This window comes from Magnolia sinica, chromosome 10 (assembly GCF_029962835.1).
Source record: "Magnolia sinica isolate HGM2019 chromosome 10, MsV1, whole genome shotgun sequence".
Taxonomy (NCBI): Eukaryota; Viridiplantae; Streptophyta; class Magnoliopsida; order Magnoliales; family Magnoliaceae; genus Magnolia; species Magnolia sinica.
In genome coordinates, this window is record NC_080582.1 from 45597056 (window position 1) to 45622607 (window position 25552).

At 40.7% G+C, this 25552-nt stretch overlaps 1 protein-coding gene across 3 annotated transcripts in view; it reads left to right on the forward strand.

Annotated features, from left to right (window-relative positions):
• Positions 1–23245, forward strand: part of LOC131258349 (uncharacterized) — a 32859-nt gene extending 9614 nt beyond the window's left edge. The window contains exons 1-4 of one of the 3 annotated variants that reach the window (XM_058259613.1): positions 13823–13960; positions 15495–15651; positions 18199–18446; positions 22389–23245. In XM_058259613.1, coding sequence (XP_058115596.1) covers positions 15624–15651; positions 18199–18446; positions 22389–22718 — 606 coding nt within the window. In that variant the 5' untranslated portion in view covers positions 13823–13960; positions 15495–15623 and the 3' untranslated portion in view covers positions 22719–23245. Of the gene's footprint in view, positions 1–13636; positions 13961–15494; positions 15652–18198; positions 18447–22388 lie in introns of those variants that run through there. The other 2 variants (XM_058259611.1, XM_058259612.1) reach the window with 2 other exon arrangements.
• The last annotated feature ends 2307 nt before the right edge of the window (positions 23246–25552 follow it).

Genomic DNA, 25552 nt, shown 5'->3' on the forward strand with positions numbered 1-25552 from the left:
AGCACAAACACGGGTTGATTTTGCACAATCGATGAGCACTACACTTGAACACTTTACATGATGTGCACATCGCCTCATATAGAAGAATCAGTCCACACATCCAATACTTTCAACTAACTACGAAGAAATATATACTCACAAACATGGCATCCAACTTGAGCAAACATCCCCCCTACATGAACCGTTACAGAAGGCTCGGCACACAAAAGAAACCCTAGATTTCTTAAGAAATTTTCAGCACAAGCAAGCTAGGGACACCATGGGATAAAAGAAAAGAAGAAATAAGAAGATTTGGAGAAGAAGGATCGGAAATGACATAGCTCTGATACCATGTAAAACAGTGAAAAGAGATGTAGAATGGAGAAGAAGAAAGAAAAGAGAAGAGAATGGGCTGAAATTTAGGTTCATACCCCCCTTCTCATTCTTTTATATTATGAAGGTTTCATAACTACGAAAGTGCCATTAATAACAAAAGGAAAAATCTCATCTATGTCCTAGACTAAAATAACCCATCTAAGTGGGCCTATGTAGGCCCACATTCATTAAGGGGGCAAAAAGTTGTAGTTCAAAGGCATCTCTTTCATTGATATGGTTATAATTTGGGAAAAATTAAATCATCTATGGTTGTAGGAAGCCATTGAAGAGTGCGACATGGAACCCTCCTCCCGTGTGTTGGTGGAAACTTTATATTGATGGTTGCTCAATGGGAAATCTTGCCATCTTGAGAGGTTAGGAGTAAGGAGGACTGATGTAGGATAATGGAAACTACCCTAGGATGTAAAATCAACTTGTATACACATTAATTTCAGCAATCAACTTGTAAAATCAAACATAGCCACATAATAGATTCGGAAATTCAGATTTATAACACGAAAGTCCTGGGTTATAACATACGCGGTGCACGAAAATATAAAATAATTCAAGAGTGGCCCACTTGGAAGTAGAGACTTCCAATCTAGCGTGGGTAGTGCAACAACTACGTGGATAGACAATGATGCAAGCAAAATTCTGATTTGGGGAAAGTTTCATAAAAAAAATTTCAGGTTTTCATTAGGGTTTTGTATTCATGGATAGAGATTTAAGAATGTGGTTTTTAGGGTTTCAAAGGATATAGGGTTTAGAGAGTTTTGGAGGGAAATCAAAGAGGGGAAAACCCCAAACGGGGGCCCACACGTGGCTGCCCGTACAGACGCACATGAGTGTGCGTGTGCATGTGAGTCCACGTGTGGCTAAGTAAAGGGGAAGAAAGAGAGTGAGGATTGAGTAGGGTTTTGATGGGTTTAGAAGGTTGTAATGGAAGTGAAATGAGGAAGACGAGAAGAAGAAGAATACCTTTTGAAGGAGAGAAAGAGGAAGGTTGCATGGTGCAGGACCGATGCATGAACTAAGTAACATGTGAGATCAAATAACCGAATTAAGATATTTAATAAAAAAACACAAACATCCCTATAATCATCATAAATATCATGAAAATCAAAAGAGAGTCATGCATAATCCTGACCTAAGCTACTAACATTGTAACACAAGATCATTGAATAAAAAGAAACTAGGATCTAATGGATGTGGGGACATCTAATTACCATAGGGTATAATCTATTTCAAAATAGGAAACCTAATACAACCTAGGGTGAAAATTAGGGTTTGGGTAATTTAGGAAAGTAGGAAAATTAGGAATTTTAGGTTTAGGGTTAGGGTTTCGGGGATGAAAGAAAGGGTTTTGATAATGATGGTGGGAAACCAAAAGGGGCAGGTGAGATTCACACATGTGGCCGTACGGTCACGCTTGTAGTGTGGGAGGATGGGTTTAGGTCGGTTAGGATTTGGATTGCCGATGGGTATGAGAAAGTTGGTTTGGGAGAAGACGAAGATCTGTGATGAGAGAATTAAGAACCTGAAGAAAATACCTGGATGGGGGAAAAAAAAGATGACGTGGGGATAGATGGAGACCTCGCACCTCCGTTGATGAACATTAACCTCGTACCAATCTTCCTTCCAAATCATATGGAAGTATCTTCAAATTGCATAAAGATGGGAGAAGAAAGCAAGAGCTTTTGCCGTCTTTTTTTTTTAAAAAAAAATAAAAAAAATTCACAAAATCCAATGGGAGAGAGGTCACACGCCCCTCTCTTTTTATAGATCCAAGAAGTTTAAAAACTTAAAATAATCCCCCCGTCTTGTGAATTTTAACGAAAATAGCCATAGTCTAAATAAAATCAACTAAAACACTCATAATGTCTCCAAATATAAAATAATAAAAAACTAAATCATAAAATATGATAAAAATCTAAAGTTGATGTGGACGATCAATGATCAATGGCTCGATCGTCACGTCCCTCTGATCCAATGGTCTGGATCACTTCATAGAGCAGGTCATGTGCATTTTTCCAGTGTGGGGTCTTTCAGATGCTCGCATATGCACATGGGGTCTTTAGCACGATCACGGGTGCTCACCTAGTCACAGGGAAATCAGCACGGCCCGCCTCCTCCTCTGATACGTTCGTAAGGGTGTACGTGACATGATGTCCTCATCAATGTACCTTAGGGAATCCACCACCAAACAAGCCTCTACCCTTCCATAATTCAAATGGTATAGAGGGTTTCTCACAAACCCTAAAACACAAGAATGAAAATTCCTTCATACAAGAGAACTTTTTTTTTCTACTCAATAACTCCACAAGGTTTGGACGCCCGCCCCTCCCCCCCCTTTGGCTTGTATAATTAAAAATTTAGAATAATTACAACTATGCCACTCACGTAAGTGAAAATGGCCCATCATCCAAAAAAGGAAAAGTAAAGCACTTATTATCAATCTCAACCATCAAATAAATCCTAAAAATAACAAAAAACATAAATGAAGCAAGATCAGAGTCCAAGGGGTCCAAATTTGAAAGATCTGGTGACCTGATGGCCTGTTCGACAGAGTGGGCCCACCTGATTAATGCTAACTGGAAAACTAGTTGCAGAACTTCACTAAATATGCATCCAGTGTTTGAGTTATCGGCGAGAAATCGATAATATCGCCGATATTATCGGTGTCGCCAGACCTGCGATACCGAAACCCCAATATTTCGTTTCTCTTCTAGATGTCGCCGATATTTTCGATATTATCGGCGATATTTTTGGATCACTAGCCAAATCAGCCAACTCCCCTATAGATTTCGATAAAATAGGCAAAACAAATGCCGTGTTTTCGGCGACATTAGGCGACGACCCTCTTATTCGGAAAAAAATATAGAAAAAGAAGAAGAAGAAGAAGAAGAAGAAGAAGCTCTCTTACCTTTTTACTCACGTGGTCAACAGCGCCGGATCTTTCAGAAGAACGAAAAACCTAAAATCCCCTTTTTCCTTCGAATGGAATAGCTTTGAAAGGAAACTGGATTCTACCTAGGCTTACGGGGATTTGATTTGGGATTTGAAAAAAAAAATCGAAATTTGGGGAGAGATTTTTGGGAGCTTTAAAATTGCCATGGTCGGGGGGTCGGTTTATCAAAAAAAGGGAAGTGGAGTGGGTGGTGTACACACAGTAGCTGTATAGCTGCTGTAGGTACGTGGCGTGCGCTGTAGAATGGAGAAGAAGAAAGAAAAGAGAAGAGAATGGGCTGAAATTTAGGTTCATACCCCCCTTCTCATTCTTTTATATTATGAAGGTTTCATAACTACGAAAGTGCCATTAATAACAAAAGGAAAAATCTCATCTATGTCCTAGACTAAAATAACCCATCTAAGTGGGCCTATGTAGGCCCACATTCATTAAGGGGGCAAAAAGTTGTAGTTCAAAGGCATCTCTTTCATTGATATGGTTATAATTTGGGAAAAATTAAATCATCTATGGTTGTAGGAAGCCATTGAAGAGTGCGACATGGAACCCTCCTCCCGTGTGTTGGTGGAAACTTTATATTGATGGTTGCTCAATGGGAAATCTTGCCATCTTGAGAGGTTAGGAGTAAGGAGGACTGATGTAGGATAATGGAAACTACCCTAGGATGTAAAATCAACTTGTAAAATCAAACATAGCCACATAATAGATTCGGAAATTCAGATTTATAGCACGAAGGTCTGGGGTTATAACATACGCGGTGCACGAAAATATAAAATAATTCAAGAGTGGCCCACTTGGAAGTAGAGACTTCCAATCTAGCGTGGGTAGTGCAACAACTACGTGGATAGACAATGATGCAAGCAAAATTCTGATTTGGGGAAAGTTTCATAAAAAAAATTTCAGGTTTTCATTAGGGTTTTGTATTCATGGATAGAGATTTAAGAATGTGGTTTTTAGGGTTTCAAAGGATATAGGGTTTAGAGAGTTTTGGAGGGAAATCAAAGAGGGGAAAACCCCAAACGGGGGCCCACACGTGGCTGCCCGTACGCACGCATGAGTGTGCGTGTGCATGTGAGTCCACGTGTGGCTAAGTAAAGGGGAAGAAAGAGAGAGGATTGAGTAGGGTTTTGATGGGTTTAGAAGGTTGTAATGGAAGTGAAATGAGGAAGACGAGAAGAAGAAGAATACCTTTTGAATGAGAGAAAGAGGAAGGTTGCATGGTGCAGGACCGATGCATGAACTAAGTAACATGTGAGATCAAATAACCGAATTAAGATATTTAATAAAAAAACACAAACATCGCTATATTCGTTACAAATATCATGAAAATCAAAAGAGAGTCATGCATAATCCTGACCTAAGCTACTAACATTGTAACACAAGATCATTGAATAAAAAGAAACTAGGATCTAATGGATGTGGGGACATCTAATTACCATAGGGTATAATCTATTTCAAAATAGGAAACCTAATACAACCTAGGGTGAAAATTAGGGTTTGGGTAATTTAGGAAAGTAGGAAAATTAGGAATTTTAGGTTTAGGGTTAGGGTTTCGGGGATGAAAGAAAGGGTTTTGATAATGATGGTGGGAAACCAAAAGGGGCAGGTGAGATTCACACATGTGGCCGTACGGTCACGCTTGTAGTGTGGGAGGATGGGTTTAGGTCGGTTAGGATTTGGATTGCCGATGGGTATGAGAAAGTTGGTTTGGGAGAAGACGAAGATCTGTGATGAGAGAATTAAGAACCTGAAGAAAATACCTGGATGGGGGAAAAAAAAGATGACGTGGGGATAGATGGAGACCTCGCACCTCCGTTGATGAACATTAACCTCGTACCAATCTTCCTTCCAAATCATATGGAAGTATCTTCAAATTGCATAAAGATGGGAGAAGAAAGCAAGAGCTTTTGCCGTCTTTTTTTTTTTTTTTTAAATGTCTTTTTAAAAAAAAATAAAAAAAATAAAAAAAATTCACAAAATCCAATGGGAGAGAGGTCACACGCCCCTCTCTTTTTATAGATCCAAGAAGTTTAAAAACTTAAAATAATCCCCCCGTCTTGTGAATTTTAACGAAAATAGCCATAGTATAAATAAAATCAACTAAAACACTCATAATGTCTCCAAATATAAAATAATAAAAAACTAAATCATAAAATATGATAAAAATCTAAAGTTGATGTGGACGATCAATGATCAATGGCTCGATCGTCACGTCCCTCTGATCCAATGGTCTGGATCACTTCATAGAGCAGGTCATGTGCATTTTTCCAGTGTGGGGTCTTTCAGATGCTCGCATATGCACATGGGGTCTTTAGCACGATCACGGGTGCTCACCTAGTCACAGGGAAATCGGTGTCCGTGGCTCGCCTCCTCCTCTGATACGTAGGTAAGGGTGTATGTGACGTGATGTCCTCATTAGTTAGTGGGAATCCACCACCAAACAAGCCTCTACCCTTCCATAATTCAAATGGTATAGAGGGTTTCTCACAAACCCTAAAACACAAGAATGAAAATTCCTTCATACAAGAGAACTTTTTTTTTCTACTCAATAACTCTACAAGGTTTGGACGCCCGCCCCTCCCCCCCCTTTGGCTTGTATAATTAAAAATTTAGAATAATTACAACTATGCCACTCACGTAAGTGAAAATGGCCCATCATCCAAAAAAGGAAAAGTAAAGCACTTATTATCAATCTCAACCATCAAATAAATCCTAAAAATAACAAAAAACATAAATGAAGCAAGATCAGAGTCCAAGGGGTCCAAATTTGAAAGATCTGGTGACCTGATGGCCTGTCGACAAGATCCAACGGTCGAATCGATACGAAATAAAAATCTTATGACTAAAATGGTCTCTTAAGCAGCCTACATGCATCATCCTAAAGTGGAGTCTATCGGCGATGCAATCGATCAATGCATGTGCCGATCTTCAAAATGGTCCGAGCGAGACCCCAATCGATTTCGTTTCTCTTCTAGATGTCGCCCATATTTTCGATATAGTATCGCGTTGATTTTCGGATCAGGCAAATCGCCAACTCCCTATAGATTTCGGATATACCCGAGTAGGTCAAAACAAATGCCGATGTTTTCCGACATTAGCGGCGACCCTCTTATTCGGAAAAATATAGAAAAGTATGATCGAAGAAGAAGAATTTGCTCTCTTACCTTTTTAGGACTCGATTGGTCACTAGTGATCTTTCGATACCAACTTGAAAAACCTTATCAAACCCTTGTATGTTCCTTGAATGGAATCATCTTTGAATGGAATCAAATTCTACCTAAGCTTACGGGGATTTGATTTGGGATTTAAAAAAAAATCGAAATTTGGGGAGAGACTTTTGGGATGCTTTAAAATCGCCATGTCGGTCGGTTTATCAAAAGGGAAGTGGAATGTGTGTCCTAGAGGTGCTAGATGTACGTGCGTTGGACTAGCACTAACGCTCCTCGAGCTACGAGTGTACGAACGGTTCAAGGGAGATTAAAGTTCATGGCCCCACAGTTGATGTATTTATTATATCTCACCGTTCATCCACTCATTTTTAGAGATTATTTTAGGGCATTATCCATAAAAACTCAAATCCAAGCATCATGTGGACCACACCACAAATAGCGGCAGAGATAATGATTTTCAACATTAAACAATTCGTTGGGCCACCATAACGTAAGGCCCCACCATGATGTATGTATTGTATCATTACGTCCATCTATTTTTAGAGAGCTGAATTTAGAGTATGAGATCAAAAATGAGGTATATCCCATTGATCTCAAGTGGACCACATTACGAACTAATGTAGACCATTACAAGACTTTTGATATAAAAGTATTGGCCATCAAGTCTAATATTTGAATTTTTGCCCTCATCCATTAGACCGTAATCATAGATTGAATATCAAGATGAATAGTACTGGGCCATAGGAGGATTTTAACGGTGGATATCCAATCATTATTGTTTTCATGTGGTATGGTTCATTAGAGATTTGGATCTGACTCATTCTTTATCTATTACGTTAAAATGATATCTTCCAATGGTTGGACGGTGTGGATACGAAACATAAACCATGGTGGGCCAGATAACAGCTACACGTCACTACGGACCAAAGTCTTGCCGCTCAACCCGTCGTAGCTAACCCACCGACTAAAGTACCAATCTATTTGAGTACTGAGTAAATTATGTGGGGTCCACCATGATTTACATATTTTATCCACTCCGTCCATCCATTTTAACAAATAATTTGAGGGCTTTAGCCCAAAAACCAATTATATCCAAATCTCAAGTGGACCTCACCACAGAAACAGTGAATTGAAATTATAACGTCTAAAATTCCATGAGGCCTAAGAAAATCTGGATCAATATATTATTTGTGTTTTTCCTTCATCCATGTCTTTGTGACCTTATGGACAGGTTAGATGACAAATAAACATCACTGTAGGCCCTACCAAGGTTTCAACTCTGAAAATCATTATTACCAATGTTTCATGTGGTGTGGTCCACTTGAGCTTTGGACATGCTTCAAATTTCGAAACAACTATTAAAATGAGCTGAAAAAATGGATGGCCAGCATGGATAACCCGCGCACATTCATAGTGGGCCACAGTACTACTCTCAACGGCCATAAGATCTGAACAATGATTACGAGTCACCTTGTCATTCTATGTAGGGATGAAATGTGGCCATAAATGTGTATTTTTTTAAATGCATTTACTTTTGCATGTCTTAATTATTATAAGCTTACATTTGTATTACATAAACTCATTTTGGTTATTATTTGAGTGATTTCTTACGACAACGCGTGCTTTTTGACCCCCATTAAATGGAAACTTCTTATTTAATGCATTCTTTTTATATAAATCCTAAAAATAACAAAAAACATAAATGAAGCAAGATCAGAGTCCAAGGGGTCCAAATTTGAAAGATCTGGTGACCTGATGGCCTGTCGACAAGATCCAACGGTCGAATCGATACGAAATAAAAATCTTATGACTAAAATGGTCTCTTAAGCAGCCTACATGCATCATCCTAAAGTGGAGTCTTCCTGATGCACGTCCAATGCATGTGGGGTCTTCAAAATGGCCGAGCGAGCCCCATCTGGAACTCGTCTCCCATCCGCAAATAAAGTTGCGTTGATGTGGGTGGTCGCCTCCGTCTCTGGTATACCCGAGTAGGTCCTCTGATGTCCCCATTAGGGACGGTAAGGTATGATCGAGGAAAATTTGTTTGTTTCTTTTGAGGACCGATTGGTACTAGTGACTCATACCAACTTGAAGCTTATCAAAGACCTTGTATGTTATTCTGGGATCATCATTGAGGGTGACTTCAAGTGGTCTAAGCCAACTTAAAACGAAATTAAAGAACCGATGTCTATGCATTCTGTCTTTGAGTTTTATTCCTAGAGGTGCTAATTCTTTGGCTAATCGCTTGGTAGAGGGAAGGAGCAGGCCATAGTTTCTTGAAAGTTGATGAAAACTTATCCATTATCTCTCTCTTTCAACAACATACCATTGCTCAACCCCCCCCCCCCCCCCCACACACACACACACACACGCACACGCACGCACACACAAAAAGAAAAAAAAGGACCTTGATGTAGTCTACCAAGACCAGAGTTATGATTAAAAAAAAATGTTAATCATTGATCTCCTGATTGACTATCACAACAAGATGTTTTGAAGAATAGGCCATCAAGTCAAACTTGAATGTTGCCTTCCATTAACCTTTAATTGTTAGAAATGTTGGATCATTGCTTGTCTTCATTAAAATCTCTGAAAATCATTACCCCATTTGATGGGCAAAGGTTTTTTTGTAAATGAAAATGGATTCCTTTGATCGAAATGTGGCATGTTTGTTCTGGTCTTCCTTTGGCTTGAAAGGAGTAATCGGATTTTTAGTGGTAAGAGAAAATCTGTCAGATCGATTTCTCATTCCATTTTCAATCTGCTCTTTTTCTGAGTCAAAGACAATACAAAATTAAGGCTTTTTCTCGCCAATGCTGGTTTCAAGCCAGCCTGAAATTTTTTTTTGCGACTAGCAGAGATCTATGAGTGTCCAGAGATGGCAAGCTCTGCACTGATCATATTTGAGAGGGATTCCTAAAATTCTGTCTCCTGGGCTATTTCTGGATCTTTTCCATCGAGGCTTGCGGAGTCTTTGGAGGAAGTGCTGTACCAGTGCAGAAATCAGTCTGTCAGCTTGTGCATGTTCCTAGGGAATCCAATTTCACTGGTGGAAGGCCGGTGCTTCTGCTTGGCTTTTCTTACTATGGATGGAAGTAGAGTTGCAACAGGAGGCAAGCTCTCCCTCTTTGTTGGAGCAGTTGGTTGTTTTTATTTTTTCCTGCGTCGTGGGTGGCCTTTCGGTGCATGTTTGTTCCTGTGTGTTACTGCATTTTTCAGCTCTCTTTGTTGCTCTAATAAATTTCCATTAATAATAATATAAAAAAAGTAAAATACTTGCTTTGATTGCATAGATCACACACTCACATCCTCTTGGATGAGGACCTTTGCCGTTGGAACAGTAATCTCTAAGGGCCTGTTTAGGTAGAGTGCAAAATTAGAAAGGGTAATGCAAAGCAATCTGGTGACATAAGCTGAAGACTGGCGGAAGGGCAGGCATTCTGGATGATCTCCATGCTAACTTTAAAGAGGAAAAGCGTGTGTTGGCTGATGAGGAAATAGAGAGATGCTTAAAAATCGTATCAGACTATTCATAACTTCTAAAGGAGGAAGAGATAAAATGGAGACAATGTTCGAGAGGAGATAAGAAAATGCGCTTTTTTCCACGACATTGCTTCGGCGAGAGCTAGAAACAACAGTTTACTCCCTTGTTGTGGCTGGTTTGAGGCTCGAGAAGGAGCAGGTCTATGGGGCGATGGTGGGGTACTATGAGAAGCTTTGTATCTAGAGAGCACTGGATTCAGCCAAGATTAGATAATCTTCATTTCGACAACCTCTCGGATGAACAAGCTGGTCTTTTGGAAAATACAGTCCTGGAATCGGAAATTAAGGAGGATGTGGACAATTTTAGTAGAAAGAATCCCTCAGGCCAGATGGATTTCCTCTCACCTTCTTTCAAGTGTTTTGTAGCGTCTATAGGCGGATGTGGTTGCATTTGTTAAAGAATTCTTTGAGAAAGATCAATTACCTTCTAAGCTTGGGGCATCTTTCATTGATATCATCCCTAAGGTTGAAGGGGTCGAAAGCTTAAAAGATTTCAATCCCATTAACCTTGTCGGGAGCTCGTACAAGATATTGGCTAAGATCCTTGCTTCGAGATTCCGAGTGTTGGGTTGTGTTATATCAGATAACCGAAGGGGCTTTTGTAATTGAAGACATATTCTGGACCGTGCTCTCATAGCTTATGAGTGGATTGACGCTAAATTTAAAGAGAAGAAGCCAGGGGTTATTGGCAAATTGGACGTCGAGAGTGCCTATGACCATGTAGAGTGGGAATTTCTTGACTACTTGTTGTGTAGGTTGGGATGTGGAGAGAAGTGGAGAATGTTGATTCAGGCCTGCATATGGTCTCCCTCTTTTCAATGCTTGTGATTGGATCCTCGAAAGGCTATTTTAAGCCGTCTGGGAGCCTTAGACAAGGGGACCCACTTTCTCCTTACCTCTTTCTATTCATAGCAAAGGCCTTCAACTGCTTGCTAGGCAAAGGTCAAGTGACTAGTGTCATTAGTGGCTTCAGGGTGGCCAAATCGGATTTCACATCTTCAGTTTGTCGACGATACAATTATCTTTTGCGAGGCAGATCTTGCGATGGCAGACAACCTTCGCAAGATGGTTATGTGTTTCGAGGCAGTTTCGGTTTTGAAGGTCATTGTTGGGAAAAGTGGGTTGTTAGGCATTCACCACTTCCATAGTAGGTCGAGAGGTTGGCTATGATGTTTGGTTGCAGGGTTGGCTCTTTTACTTCCACTTACTTGGGTCTCCTATTGTGCATAGGGAAGCCTGCAAGGCATTTATGGGACAAGGTGATAACGAGAATCGAAAGGAAGTTGTCAAAGTGGAAGAGTTGCTCTTTCATTGGGCAATTGCTTGACCCTAATCAAAGAAGCTTTTTCTAACACGCCACTATATTTTATGTCTTTATTTAAATGTTTGCATGCAGTGCAGGAGAGGTTGGACAAGCTCAGAAGGGATTTCTTGTGGAGGGGGTTGGAAGATGGTAACAAGTTCCACCACTCGAGACGGGAGGCGGTGTGTAGGTCCGCTTTGTTTAAAAAGCGGCGATGCTAGATTATGCAACTTGTGTAGTATGAATCTGGCCCTTCTCGGCAAATGGCTATGGCGATTCGGGATAGAGGAATGACACTTTTGGCAAGAGGTCATAGCTTACAAGTACGGTCTCAGGGGGGGCTTTATAGGGCTTTATCTAGATGGTCGTCTATAATGGCTTTAAGAGAAAAAGTTCTAGGAAGGAATCTCTTTATCCTTAGGTGATGGAATAAGAATCAAGCTTTGGGAGGACACTTAGTTCAACGATTATCCTTTGCATCAAGACTTCCCTACTTTGGCTTGTCTAATTAATGCAAGGGCATTTTCACATTGGGCTCGAGTACGGTGGCCTGTGGGATGCAGGGGCACACTCGGGGTGGGCCACCCATGTGAAGCAGGTGGCTCGTGTTAAGCGGAACCCATGTGAAGTGGGGCCCACGAGGGGGGTTCGGCCGAGGTCCTTACCCATGGGATGTGGGGCCTGGGCTATGAGATAAAGGGATTGATTTGCCATGCTCTATCAGTTCGAGCTTTTAGAGCAAGCGGTTAATTGTCCTGCATCACTAATGCCATTTGAAGAGTTGAAAGTAGTGGATTGCTTCTCTCATAGTGGCCCCCTGGTGTGCTAGACGGCTCTTTGCAAGAGGAATCTGCTGGATAGTGAGTTGGCGGAGCTAATGCCCCTAATGCCCCTCTTGGCCCGTTTGCAGAACATCTCTATTGGGGGGCAGGGGGTTCTCTTCCTTGTTTCTTTTCTTGTCTTGCTTGAAAGTGGGCCTTCTATAAATTTTTGATTAACCTTCAAAAAACAAGTGCTTGAAATACAAGTGTGGCAGTTTGCCCCCAATCTATTGAAGTTGATCCCAAATATTTTAATATTAAGGTTTTCTTTATAAGTAAAAGGTGGAATGATTAAACATGATTGCAATATATGTGAGTATATATTTTGTCTCTTAACTAAACAAACCCTTCATGTACATTTAACATTGGTTTTCTTGCCTTTCCTAAACATATGTCTCACATTTCGAGAACGTTTCCTCTAAGGGCATGTTTGTTTTACCAATTACCATGGTAATGTAAAATGTGCAATGCTTACAAATTACTTCACCCGTCTCCTGACAACATTTACATTTGACCATTGATTCCTGTGTTTGGTTCATCAGCGGTAAACTTGTAATGATGACATTTTTACATTATTTTAATGTCAAATCATCACTAAAAAACACTGATGTCGCTGTTTGGATTCGAAATTTTCACAGTAATTGCATGAAAAGTGCAATTATTACAAATTCCTTGTCTCCAGAATGCATATGCATTTGACTGACAATTCCCGTGTTTGGTTTGACAATGATGAAATTGTAATGACAACACATCTCATTGACTAGGGAAATCTGTGAAACAAACAGGCCCTAATCATCAAGTGCCCAACAGCATAAGTTTCTGACATTTCCCAACTAACATTGAAGAGACTCCATGGTCCATCTGTCAATTGACATTCGCTGTGGAGTTTGCCTATTCTGAGATAGTTTGGCTTCTTGGGCTTCAGCACCTTGAACCAATCAAGAAAGTAGTATTTACATTTCTCCTCCATACCTCCCTATTTGAAGCATCTTGATACCACTGCTGGGATTTCGAAAAGCAGCAGGAATCAGTGTGCTCAGCTGCCCACCAACCGAGAGATTGCCTCTTCCAAGCCAATAGTTATTTTCCCGTTGTCATTGACTGGGTCCTAAAGATTAATAGGTGGAATATTTAGAGGGGAATCTTCAATCATGGTTGAGTTTTGTAATGAAAAAGGTAACCTAGTAGAAGATGATCCTCGGGGACTTTTTTTATATATTATAAAATCTACACCCAGTATTTCTCTACATCGTGCATCTTTCTTCAACCCGTCTCCAAGTGGCATGACAGATATTTCTAGCATATGCTTCCCCTTGGCTTCTGTATTAAGTCAATTTCATTGTATGTCAAGGATCCATGAGGTCTTACTCTTAATTATGTATTAATAACATGACATATGCCTCTTGCCTTTTTTTTTTTTTGGTTTTGTTTTCCTGGAAATAACTGGAGTTGCCATGTTACTTTTGTAAAAAGAAAAAAGAAAAAGAAAAAGAAACTGGAGTTGCCATTTTTTTTTTTTTTTTTTGTTAGGTTAATTCTTTCTCAATCCAAGCAACAAGGATGAGACGGCAGGGGCAGTATGCAGATTCCAGAGTCAATCCATTGGTTGCTGCTCATATGCAGCAAATGTCTGCTCAAAGAATGCAACATAATTCTGCAATGAACCATTTTCCTGGAAGGCCAGATGCTTTCCCCACTGATGAAGAGCATAAATACATCTCTTCAAAAGCAGAGGGACAATGGCAATGGGATAGAGATGGACCAAAAGGATCGGATGCATTGCCTTCACATCTATACAAAGATGGTAAGTTCTACTCCCCACATTTTAGACTTCATCTAGGCAAAGAAGGTAAGTCCATTAGCTATTCAGTGGCATCCTTGACTGCGAAATTGTGGTATTGATGCTTGCATCTTAATTAAATGACTGATAATTGTACTGTTTCTATTCATAGGTATGCCAGCTGATGTGGGGTACGATCTACTTTTCTTTTCTTTTCTTTTGATAGATGGTAATAATTCATAAAATTAGCAATAAAGGTACATCATAGAATGGAAAATGCACTTCTTGATACAGAGACCACTACCGCTATACCTCTTTAGCCAAGGTGTTGGCAGTATCATCCATTTCCTTCTCCATCTACATAGGCAAATGGACTCTGTAGTCTAGATTCGAACTTGGAATTCTCGTTAAAAGTAAGAGATAAGAGTTTAAATTCTGCCTTGTTGGAATTTCCCTGTCTAGCTAGCCTAAGGGAACATCATTCCCTGGCTGGTGCCTGATTTACAAAAGACAATCCATTGATCATATTACTATAATTTTTCTTTACACACCTGGGGTGGTTGCTTACATCACGACTCTGTTTATTTAATTACCATCACAACCTCCTTCCATTTCCTCATTAATATGTTGCTAACACCCCCTGGAAATCATTCCCAGTAAGTGCTCGCCTGATGATATGTTCTCAAATGGTTTCTTCTAAATCTATCCAAGAAAACCTCCACAAATTTTTTTAATCGACTGTTTCTTTCTTTCCAAATGCCTTACTGGATTACAAATGATAGCATTCACCAAAGGACCATATGTAAATGGAATTTTTTTTCTCACTCATGGTTTGAGAGCTATTTTTACCAATTTATGGAATTGAAGTAAATTTTACTAGAAAACAGAAAGAGAACAACCGAGGGGAAGGATGTCAGAGGTTGATGAGGAATAATTCTCTTGATTTTTATCTTCTTTTGCAAGAGAGTTGGCCATGTCACTGGCTTTTACAGTACATGAGAGAAGAAACTTCCAACCTGCTAGAATGGCTCAAATCTGACTAAAAATGAAAGATAGTCTCCAAGCCTTAATTATTTGCTGACGTGCCTATGCTCATTGTGGGTGATTCAGTGTCATCTGATGGGAAAAGCAGAGAGTTCCACTGCATCTTGTTGGCATCTATTGTAATGTTCTATATTACCTAGGGTTGAAGATGGTTTAGGTTGAAGTGTTGGGCGTAGGAAGAGAACACATTCAAAGTCAACACAATGTAGCCCAAATCCATTGGGAAGTCAATGGGATGACGTTGTGTTACCAGCAAATGCTGTAAGATGCTCAGGATTTTTAGCATTCAGCTAGAGGCCTTCTCAGCTTTTCATTGTATCCTCCTCTTCAATGCGATTTGTATTTCTTACTGAGAAGTTGAAAAAGGGGTGTGAACTAGCTCATGGGATGGTTCGATAAATCCATCCCCCTGTGCATGAGACTCATGCATTAGCTGCACTACTAGTTTAATTGTATAAGGTTTGAGTTGTTAGAAAACGAATATTTTGTTTCCTAATAGGCGCATCATGTGCAGAAAGGCGGAAGAGTCTCTCAATCACCTCTTCCTCCGTTGCGAGGTTGCATTGGACATGTGGAACCATTTTTTCAAGCTCATCGGTATCTCTTTGGTCCTTAGCGAGACCATTTCAGCAGTTTTTCTTGGATGGAGCAAAGGCCCTTCCCTCCAAGTGGTGAGATTCTTTGGTCTTTGTTCACTTTTGCCGTTTTATGGGGCATCTGGATAGAGAGGAATCTAAGATATTTGAAGATAAAAGTTTCCTTGCTAGATTCGATAAGAAGAAAGATCCAATCTGTTCTTTTGGAGTGGGTCTTGTGCAAGTGGGGTTTCATGTCCATTCTGGCCCATCTCCAGGAGCATTGGGCCATCTCCTTTTGGGTTGAGTTTTTTGGTGTCTTGGGATTGGGTTCTTTGTAGCTGAGATGATTTCACATCATCCTTTTTTTTTTCTTTTTCTTTCTCCCCTTGTTTTCCTGTTTTCTCTTTTGCAATAAATCGTGTTATCATTCAAAGAAAAAAAAAAGGTTTGAATCATTGCTAGGAGCTTAGTTGCAGGAAACTTTTTTTTTTTTTTTTTTAATTTTTAAATGGATAGTAACTTTATTGATGAAGAGAAAGAAACCACACAAACAAAAGCAAAAGCAAAAGAAAGAAGAAAACTACAGATACAACATGGAGACTTATCTCCTGTCCATAATGGGCATTGAAACAATGCAAGAACCCGCTTTGGTGAGAAAATGTGCCTAATCTTTCGTTTCCCTGTAGTCACTTGAGAAATTCTCTTGATGATTTCAACCAGATCCAGCAACTCCTTGATCTCATTAGTAACTCTCCAAGGGATTATTATTATTATTATTTAGTTGACCCAAGAGATGGCATATACTGAATCACCTTGAATGATTACTGGGAAGAAATTTAATTTTACGGCCACTTTAATTGCTTGTAATGCTGCTTTCGTATCTGCTAAGGGGGAGTCTGCCATACCAAGCCTGAAAAATCGGCCAGAACTAGAAGGCTTCCTGAGCTGTCATATACTACTCTCCCACCCCCACCGGACCAGGATTGCCGTTGGAGCACCCGTCAATCGAAATTTATTTTGTAGCAACCTTTGGGAGGAGGGGTCAAGCCTTTGGTCCTTTGCGCCAGCTATGTCGCAGAGTTTCTTCCTAATTGACTTGAAGCATGTGCCTCGATATCCCTCTGAATCTTCTACCCAAGTTGGTGCTCCCAGCCTCCCACTCTTGCTATCTAGATATACATTTGCCAACATTTTGAAATAGATGCTTCCCAAGTTTGCTCTCCCATCCCTTTACTCTTTGTTTAACTAAGGTTGTTTCACTTATGAGTGGTGAGAAAGCACTTGACAGCATATAAATGTTGCATGACTTGTAACTTGGAGATGGACTGGTTTTGTTGGTCTCAGTCATATGGATTTGAGGTTTTAGCCATGAAACTCTGGATACGATGACACATCTATAAAGTTATATGATAGTACTGAAAATATTTAATTTTTATGAAACTCAGTTTGTGGAAGGACAATATATAGAAAGCAAAAGAAGAACAAATAGAAGAGTGCATGTGGGATGGAAAAGAAAAAGGGATACACCAAAGCAGTATGTGTGTGTGTGTGTGTGAAAGAAAAAGGGATACACCGTGTGTGTGTGTGTGTGTGTGTGTGTGTGTGTGTGTGTATGTGTGTGTGTGTGTGTGTGTTGAAGGATGTACACCAAAGCAGTATTAATAGTATATAACTAATACCAAAGTGCAAGGAAAATGAAATTGGGTGTTTTGTAAGGGTAACTAATACCAAAGTGCAAGGAAAATGAAATTGGGTGTTTTGTAAGGGGAACTATCCGAAGTGATTGGTGTTTCGATGTGCCTCTGGATTGTTGATATGGAGGGCCTCACAGTTGATGGGATGCCCCAAAATCTTCCAAATTATAAGTTCCTAGCTATCCCAACTTTTTTTTTGTTTGCTTTACACACACACACACACATTGGACCAGCATTGTAACCATCTATTTGTATGACACTGCTTGAAGTGTCGTGATCTTCATATCTGTAAGATTTTGGACCATCCCCATCTATGTTGGGGTGCGTCCAAGCAACCATTTGGATCATCAAACTGTTTACCCCAGTTGTAAGGAATGGGTGCATCGAGGCACTAATGTCCTGATGCATGAGGACGCTATAATTCCTCTCTTTAGTACACACATTGAACTTTGACATGAGTGTCCTTGTTGCATACGCCTTGAATGTTCATTTTAGTGTATATACAATATGGATTTGCAATAATTGTTCATGTTCATTTATTTTTCCGTGTTTGGATGCCTTCCATCCAAATTAACATCCATTATGCTCTGGGTAGGACCGAAAGCATTCTATGTGCTGATATGGGGCAGAAAGGACAGAAGATGGTATCCTCCATAATGCGATTCCCATTCTTCGCATTGCCCCAAAACATGTGTCACTCCAGATTGTTAATTGTTCCTCCAACATACCCACTGATTGCAATTTGGGGTATATCCAATCCAAATGCACCCATAGTGGTCTGAATTAGCAGTGACATTAATTTTTTTTTTTTTTTTTTTTAATTTTTCTAATTTGCAGTACATTCATGCATAGTGGTCTGAATTTGCAGTGACATTAATATTTTTAATTTGCAGTACATCCAAACACACCCTTTTAATTAGTGAGATGTTAACTTATTGTGATGTAGGTCAAGGGAGCGATGCAGCTCGGTCATTGTTTCAGGGTCAAAGATCTGATTCAAAGCTGGGTCTAGACAAACAAGCGAACAGAGACCCAAGAGCCCAGTCCCATGAGCAAGATATGGACGTTGGATATGAGGAATCTTCTCTGCCACAGACATTTGAAAGCCTTGAACAGAAATTCCTTGATGAGATTATGAAATTAACCAAGGAGCAGCAGGAGGCAGAGGATGCAGAAAATGCCAGGCACAGGGAGGTCAGTTAATATCTTTAATGCCTTGTCCATGACAAATGCCTATGATTTCTTTCTAGAATGACTCAAGATGCTGCCTGATCACGTATAGGAAAACTTCCAAATCTTGTTGGTGCCTATGTAAAACTTTCATAGTGCTGGCTATCCCATCTTTATAATAAGAAAGAAAAAGAAAAGAAAAGAAGAGTCTGTTATTTCACTGGCCCAAATAGCTGGGACTGTTATTATGATGAAAATGATGATTCCTGCTATCGTAGCTCCTCTTCAAGGGGTCTGGCCTTCGCCATGTGTGAGTGAAGGTTTCGTTGGTTTGGTTGAAAGATGGATCGGGAAGGTTTTCCGTGAAAGCTTTCTACGGTGTAATTTCCTGGGTGAAGTCCAGTGTGAGGTGCTGTCATACAGGCCCAAATCTGGTCCTATGGAGCTCCTCTCAAGGTAGCGTCTTTCACGTTGATCGTAAGGAACAGGGTGCTCACCATAGATAATATGCACAAGAGGGCTATGGTGCTCCCTAATGTCTGCCTCTTGTGGATGAAAGATGCAAAATCGGTGGATAACCTTTTCATTCATTGTGCTTTTGTTAGGGGAGTGTGGGGGATTTTGTAAATCTTTAAAATTCATTGGGTAGTGGTTCCTTGCTTGGCATACCGGCGGCACCAAGAAGAAAGTCGAGATGGTGGCTGGCCTTGCTTGCTAGCCTTTGAGGTGAGAGGAAAATTTTATGCTTTAGGGATCGCTGTGGGTCCATTTTGGCTATTCTTTTTGGTCATGTGGGGCTTTTATGTACATCAGGGAGTGGGCTCTCTGATTTCTAGGTTTTTGTGATGGGGACATCATGCACACGCCCCCCCTATGCACATATTCGAAGAGGAGGCGGTCCCACTTTCGATTTGGATCAACGGCGACATCTTTGGAGGGCTTCATAATTAGGGGGTTGCGTTATGGAGCATTGGAATGGACCCGATCATCACATAGATTCTACCATCGGATCTCATGATCGTGGCCCACTACTTTAGATGATCTAGGATTTTGAGTTTTGACTATTTTTGTTATTAGAAATCTCATGAATGACTTTGATTGCTTAGATTAGTATATATTTGCTTTAACTTTGGTATTAGTGCGCACACATGGCACAAGGGTAATTTTATCTTTTTTGGGTTTAGGATTTTCTTATAAGTATAGCAATCCCATGTAGGTATTGCAATGATGCTTTATGAATAAAAATTCCTGCGTTTCTTCCCCTCTTTGGATTGAAGAATCGAATTGGGTGCGAAGTCTTCCCTTCCTCGAAGGGCTAACTACCGTGGTGCGAAGCCACATCCGCTCCAAATCATCTCCACCTTCTTATGCACCATATCCATCACCCTCTACACACCTTCCACCTTCAGATTCACCCACTTTTGTATCCAAGTTTCTCCTGCAGCAGTGCACAAACAAATTTTCAGATTTTGGCCCATCTGAGGGGCTGAAACTTCGGCGGAATACTACGTACACACCTTGCGACGGATCGACGTGAAACTTGGTATGGGTGTTGTCTTTTGATTGTTGTGGCTCACTACTTGTATTGTTTTAACCTTAGACTTTTCTTTAGGGCCTGTTTGATTTCTATATTACAATGTAAATACATTGTAAATAGCTATCATTACTTACACTTGTATTTCCTCTTATCCCAAAGTTGATGTTGATAGGTTGAAAATTTTGGCGCAAAACAGAGGCGGGAATAAATTTTAATGCAGGGGCATTTTCACACCGGGCTCGAGTGGGGTCGCCTGTGGGATGCAGGGGCACACTCAGGGTGGGCGAGGCCCACGGGGGAGGTCTTGTGTTCGAGACTCCTCACTGAGGGTGATTAATGCGCATTTCACACTGGGCTCGAGTGGGGTAGCCTGTGGGATGTGGGGACACACTCGGGGTGAGCGGCTCGTATGAGGCGATACCCTTGTGATTTGGGACCCACGAGGGGGGTTCCGCCGAGGTCCTAACCCATGAGATGTGGGGCCTAGGCTATGAGATAAAGGGATTAATTCGCCACGCTCTAATAGTTTGAGCTTTTAAAGCAAGTGGTTAATTGTCCTGCATCAAATTTGGGCGCAAGAACTGTGGGGCCCACCATGATGTATAAATCATATTCATATCCATGCCGTCCATCTGTTCTGCCAGCTCATTTTAGGGCATGAGCCCAAAAATGAGGCAAATCTGAAGCTCAAGTGAACCACACCGCATTAAATCGTGGGAACTGAGCACCTACCATTGATAATTGCTTTGGGGCCACAGAAATTTTAGATCAAGCTGATTTTTATGTTTTCCCTTTACCCATGTTTGTATGATTTTATCAACAGGTCGGATGACAAATAAACATTAGCGTGGGCTCTAGGAAGATATTGACATTCAACGGTTGAGATCCATTATAACTACTGTTTCATGTGGTGTGGTCCATTTGATTTGTGGATTTGCCTCATTTTTGGACGCATGGCCTAAAATGAGCTTGTGGAATGGATGGACGGCATGGATATAACATATTCATCACAGTGGGCCGCACACTTTTGTGCGTATAGAAATACATGAAATTCAATTAAAATTCTCATGATTTTCAATTTTCTCGAAAAAAACGAACAATGGTAAAAAGTGGGCACTTACCAGTAATTAAGAAAATGAAACAGGCCCTTAATAAACTTCATTGCTTCTCAAAGAAAATAGAAAGAAAGAAAGATAGATAAAAGGAATGATAATGTATGTTATTTTGCGAAAAGTTGTAATAAGTCCACATGCACTTCTACATGTGAGCAGTGGCCACGTGTGAAACTCGCATTTGTGTTGAACAACTCATCCACTATGTTGATGATGTGGCCCAATAATGAAAAATCAGGCTGGTCTGCTCACTAAACAGAGCACGTGTATGTTACTGTACATTGCTTTCATACATGTGTGGCCCTCCTGATGACGTGGTGGCCTGCTTTTCAGCCAGGCCATTTACACAGCAGGGTCCACCTTAGTGGATTGGATTTTCCACATGTGAAGTTGGCTCATGCAGCAACTTCTAGAGCTGTGTGTGGAGAGGTGCGTATGGGCTTAGCTAAGCTCCTTGCGAAATGGTTTCCCTGCTGTTCTGTTTCTCAGTCTGGCAGTTTTTTTTTTTCTTAGTCAGTTTGGCAGTTGCCATCCACATTCAAAGCATTCCATGAGAAGATGTGATTAAGCAGGTGCTCTTATGTATTTGAGTCCTTTGGGTACACGTTCCTTTGCTTAGAAATCTCTTGCACTTTGATGAGTTAAAAAAATTTCAAGCTAACATGTAGACATTTTCTCTTGAACATCACCATGCAATCCATGAATAGAGAGAGGGCACTGTTCTTTATTCTTCAGGTGAGAGGATTTGCAAACAAGTACTCCCAAAAGCTAGCTGAAACATTTGATAGTGCATACACATATACGTGCAAATGTTTGCTGCCTAGGTCTCTTGTGGATACGCACAGAACAATTTTGAACTCAAAAATTGAATGGTCGAGCACATGAATGTCATCTATTTTGCTGTGTCTAAGGTAACATATACACACATACATTAGTACACTCATGTGTATGCCTAACATGCATGTTCTATGTTACTTGGTATTCTGGGGGTGGTACACACGCATAGAAACCTCCCAGATGGGCATATCCTAAGACTAAAAGTGGTCACCATGAAATACAGAGAAAAAAGATATAGCAACATTCCATATTCAATGTAGAGAAGGTCAAATATTTGACGGCTAGAATCTTCCAATTTGGGAGATTTTTTGGTTTCTGGGATAATCATACCAACGGTTTGGATCACCTGAACCACAGGACAACACTACTATCTGTCTTTGTTGGTGACAATGTACATATGGGTTTTCGGACTTGGAATCCTTAATTCAATCCATTTGCTACTCAACTCTATGTAATGATCCATCCCATTTTCTGTTTCAGAGAATTGGCGAGATCAATGCTCATTATCAGGAGAAGCTGACAGGGATTCGAGTGCGTCAAGCTGCCCTCAGAGATGAGTTCCTCCACAGGGAATCACAGGTTCGCCATCATCAGTACCAGCAAGCTGGGTTGAGCCCCTACCAGAATAGCGCTGGCCCAAGTGATGCCCGTGGGTATGGTACTGCTGCTGGTGCTGCCTCCAGTGCAGGCCAGCTTGACTCCTACAGGGAGAGGGTGCAGTATCTAGAGGGTGCTCGGAATCACAGCTTTGAGTCGAGGGGTCCTTACCCTGGCGGCCGTTCTTACGATTCTGGCAATCGCTATTACTGAGAATCACATTCCTACTTTTGTTTCCTGCTGCCGTTTGAGCTTCAGTAAGTAGGGAGTAACGCTAATTCCAGATGCCCTTTCTTCAAACACCAAACGCAAACATGTCACATCGCCAACATCATGTGTTGGATCTGGATTTGATGGGGTGGTAGGGATGGTGCATATGTTCCATACTAAAATCTGGTGGGATGCACGTTCAATAGATAGACGGACAGCTAGGAAAGTGATAAGCAATGGTCACGCGTGTTGATTGGCTGATGAATGGGTGGGTCTGTTTTCTAGTATAGGATACATCCACCACTATGCATGTCCCCGGATCCCACATTCATGTGCCACTGTGGCCAGTGGGTGCATTTTTGTTTGATGGTAGAAGACAAGGGTGTCTGATCAAACCAAGGTATCTTTTTTCATTTGCTCAAACCCACATATACATATCTTCTGTTGTATGGTTGCCAGAGCAGTTTCTAGTTGACGGGCAATTTTATGCGGGTTTCTGCTGTTATTTTAAATTTAAATTTATTTATTTATTTTTTTTGAAAAATGAGGTCTTACAACATGACTGTGGACCATAAAGTTATGGTTGGACCAGTGGCCAAGTGTAAAATGTAAAATGGGTCATGTTTGAATGTGGCATCCAATATGTGGAAAAGCTTGGGCCTTTGAAAATTCAAAGAAGAAGAAGACACTGCCATGATGATCACCAGTGCAAAATCATGCCAATCCACTCATGAGGCCCACATGTAATTTTGGTTGTGGATGTTTTACTTTGATGAGTTTACCGGATTGAACATGTTGGATGTTGTGCACTTGACACTTGTGCATTGGTTGGATGATAACTGTTAGCGTCCATCCAGCCAATGTGTGACTGAGATGAGCCCACTCACCAGCGTGCTGATTAGATTTTAATGCAGTGAGCTTCAGAAAGTGTGGTCGAACCTGCTAATGGTAAGTGTGGCCTTGCTTTGCTTGGCTTGGCTTTCGAGTGGATGCTTGTGTGCCCAGTTTAGGTTAACAATTCAGGATGGGAGTTCATATCAAGGATAGTCTTTTCACTTCTTCATTAGCTGTCATTGTTTTGTTAAACACTATTCCCGTCGAAAGCACAGTAAAGAAGATCGAAAACAGGAAATTCATAAACAAGGTAAGCAACTATTGTAACAATCCTTTTTTGTTTTTTGGAACTGACCCTACCGTCCTCTTTCGTGTGACCCACCTGAGTTTTGGATTGGCCTTATTTTCCCCCCCATGTCCTCTCATGGCCTGGCCAAGATGGTGGACAGTGGATTTATCATGGCATCACAGTGGGGCCCATCACATTAAAAAAAATAAAAAAAATAAAAAATTTACTTTCGTATAGTAATGGGTACCGGACCCACCACCATCTCGTAACCTTTATAATGTTGGGACCCTCCCACCAATTTGAACCGTCCAGTCAATGGGATTGTCTAGTCATATCCACCCCACTCTTCCATTTTCCTTAAAAAAAAAAAAAAAAAAAAAAAAAAGAGAAGGAGAATTCCGTAAATAGCAAGAGAGAGAGAGAGAGAGATCTAGATTGAATTAGGGCCATGTCAAGTTGGATTAACAAATTATTTTTCAAAGGTAGGTGATCTTATGCATACTTGAAAATTTTAGATTTTTTTTTTTTTAAAATTTTTATGCATTTTATTTAAATTAATTAATTAAATTATGTATAATAGTTTAGTTGATCTTTTGTAATTGGTTTGGATATATTAGTTCAAAGAAAATATTAAATTAAATTAATATAGTAAGTTACAACTTTCTTTTGTTATAAATTGAGTTCAATTTTAAAAATAATAATAATTGTTGATGCAGTTTCCCAGTGAACCCTCTTTAGACCTGTGGACACTTGCACACAATAGACAAAAGAAGAAAGGGGGACCCTGACTAACACAGGAGACCCTCCGATGCCAAAGTCAGGGATCTGGGTCTTGTTAAAAAGTGGTTCTAAGGAAAAGAGTTATCAGTCTTTTTTCAGTTTATGGGTTGTGTCCTTCACCGTCTAGGGCCTTCCCTATTTATACAAGAGGGAAGATCACACAGTCGGGAGATCTTCTCCATGAGAGGGAAGATCACACCATGGAGATCTTTCCCGTTTAGAGCCTCTGAGATGCCGAGGATCTTCCTTAGATCACGGACGTCTAAGATCTCCGGGATCCTGACCATATCTCCCGAGATCTTTGGGCTGTTTGCTTTGGATAAGACTAGACGTTTAGTGAGGAACCGATAGGCCCATCGGATCCTTAGGCAAGGTCGGATGACAGATAAAGCCCCGGAGGCAAGAGGTGGTACCGAGCTATCAGGAGGTTGGTATTATCTCGATGTCGAGTAGCCTTTAATTCCCTTTGTCGAGCTTAGCAGTTCTCATTAAGCCGTTGTTCCGGAAAATTAATCGAAGGTCGTGACGACCTATAGTCGCGAAGACCTATGGTCGTGTCGACCTACAGTATTGTCGGCCCTTTTCCGTTAGTAGTTACCTTCCAAGTAGCTTGGCCCATTGGTCTGTGCGGGTTGTTGGTTCGACCTCTTGTCATGGGTCACTCTATTTTTCCCCTAACAGTAAGCCCCCCTACTTTCGAATTGATAGATTTAGAAAGTAGGTCGAAAGCTACTAAGTCGGACTGTTTCGCTGTAAATGCCCGTTATGGTGTCCAGCACGGGAGTTGAGGGGTATTATTAATCGTGTACGGCGTAATCGAGATGGCATGTCGTGGCTCCAGGCCATGTGGGCTGTCAGGTCATTTTTTCAGTACTCGACTAACGAGACAATGATGCGTGGCCATTTCTTGATAATAGGGTTTGGTGATGAACCA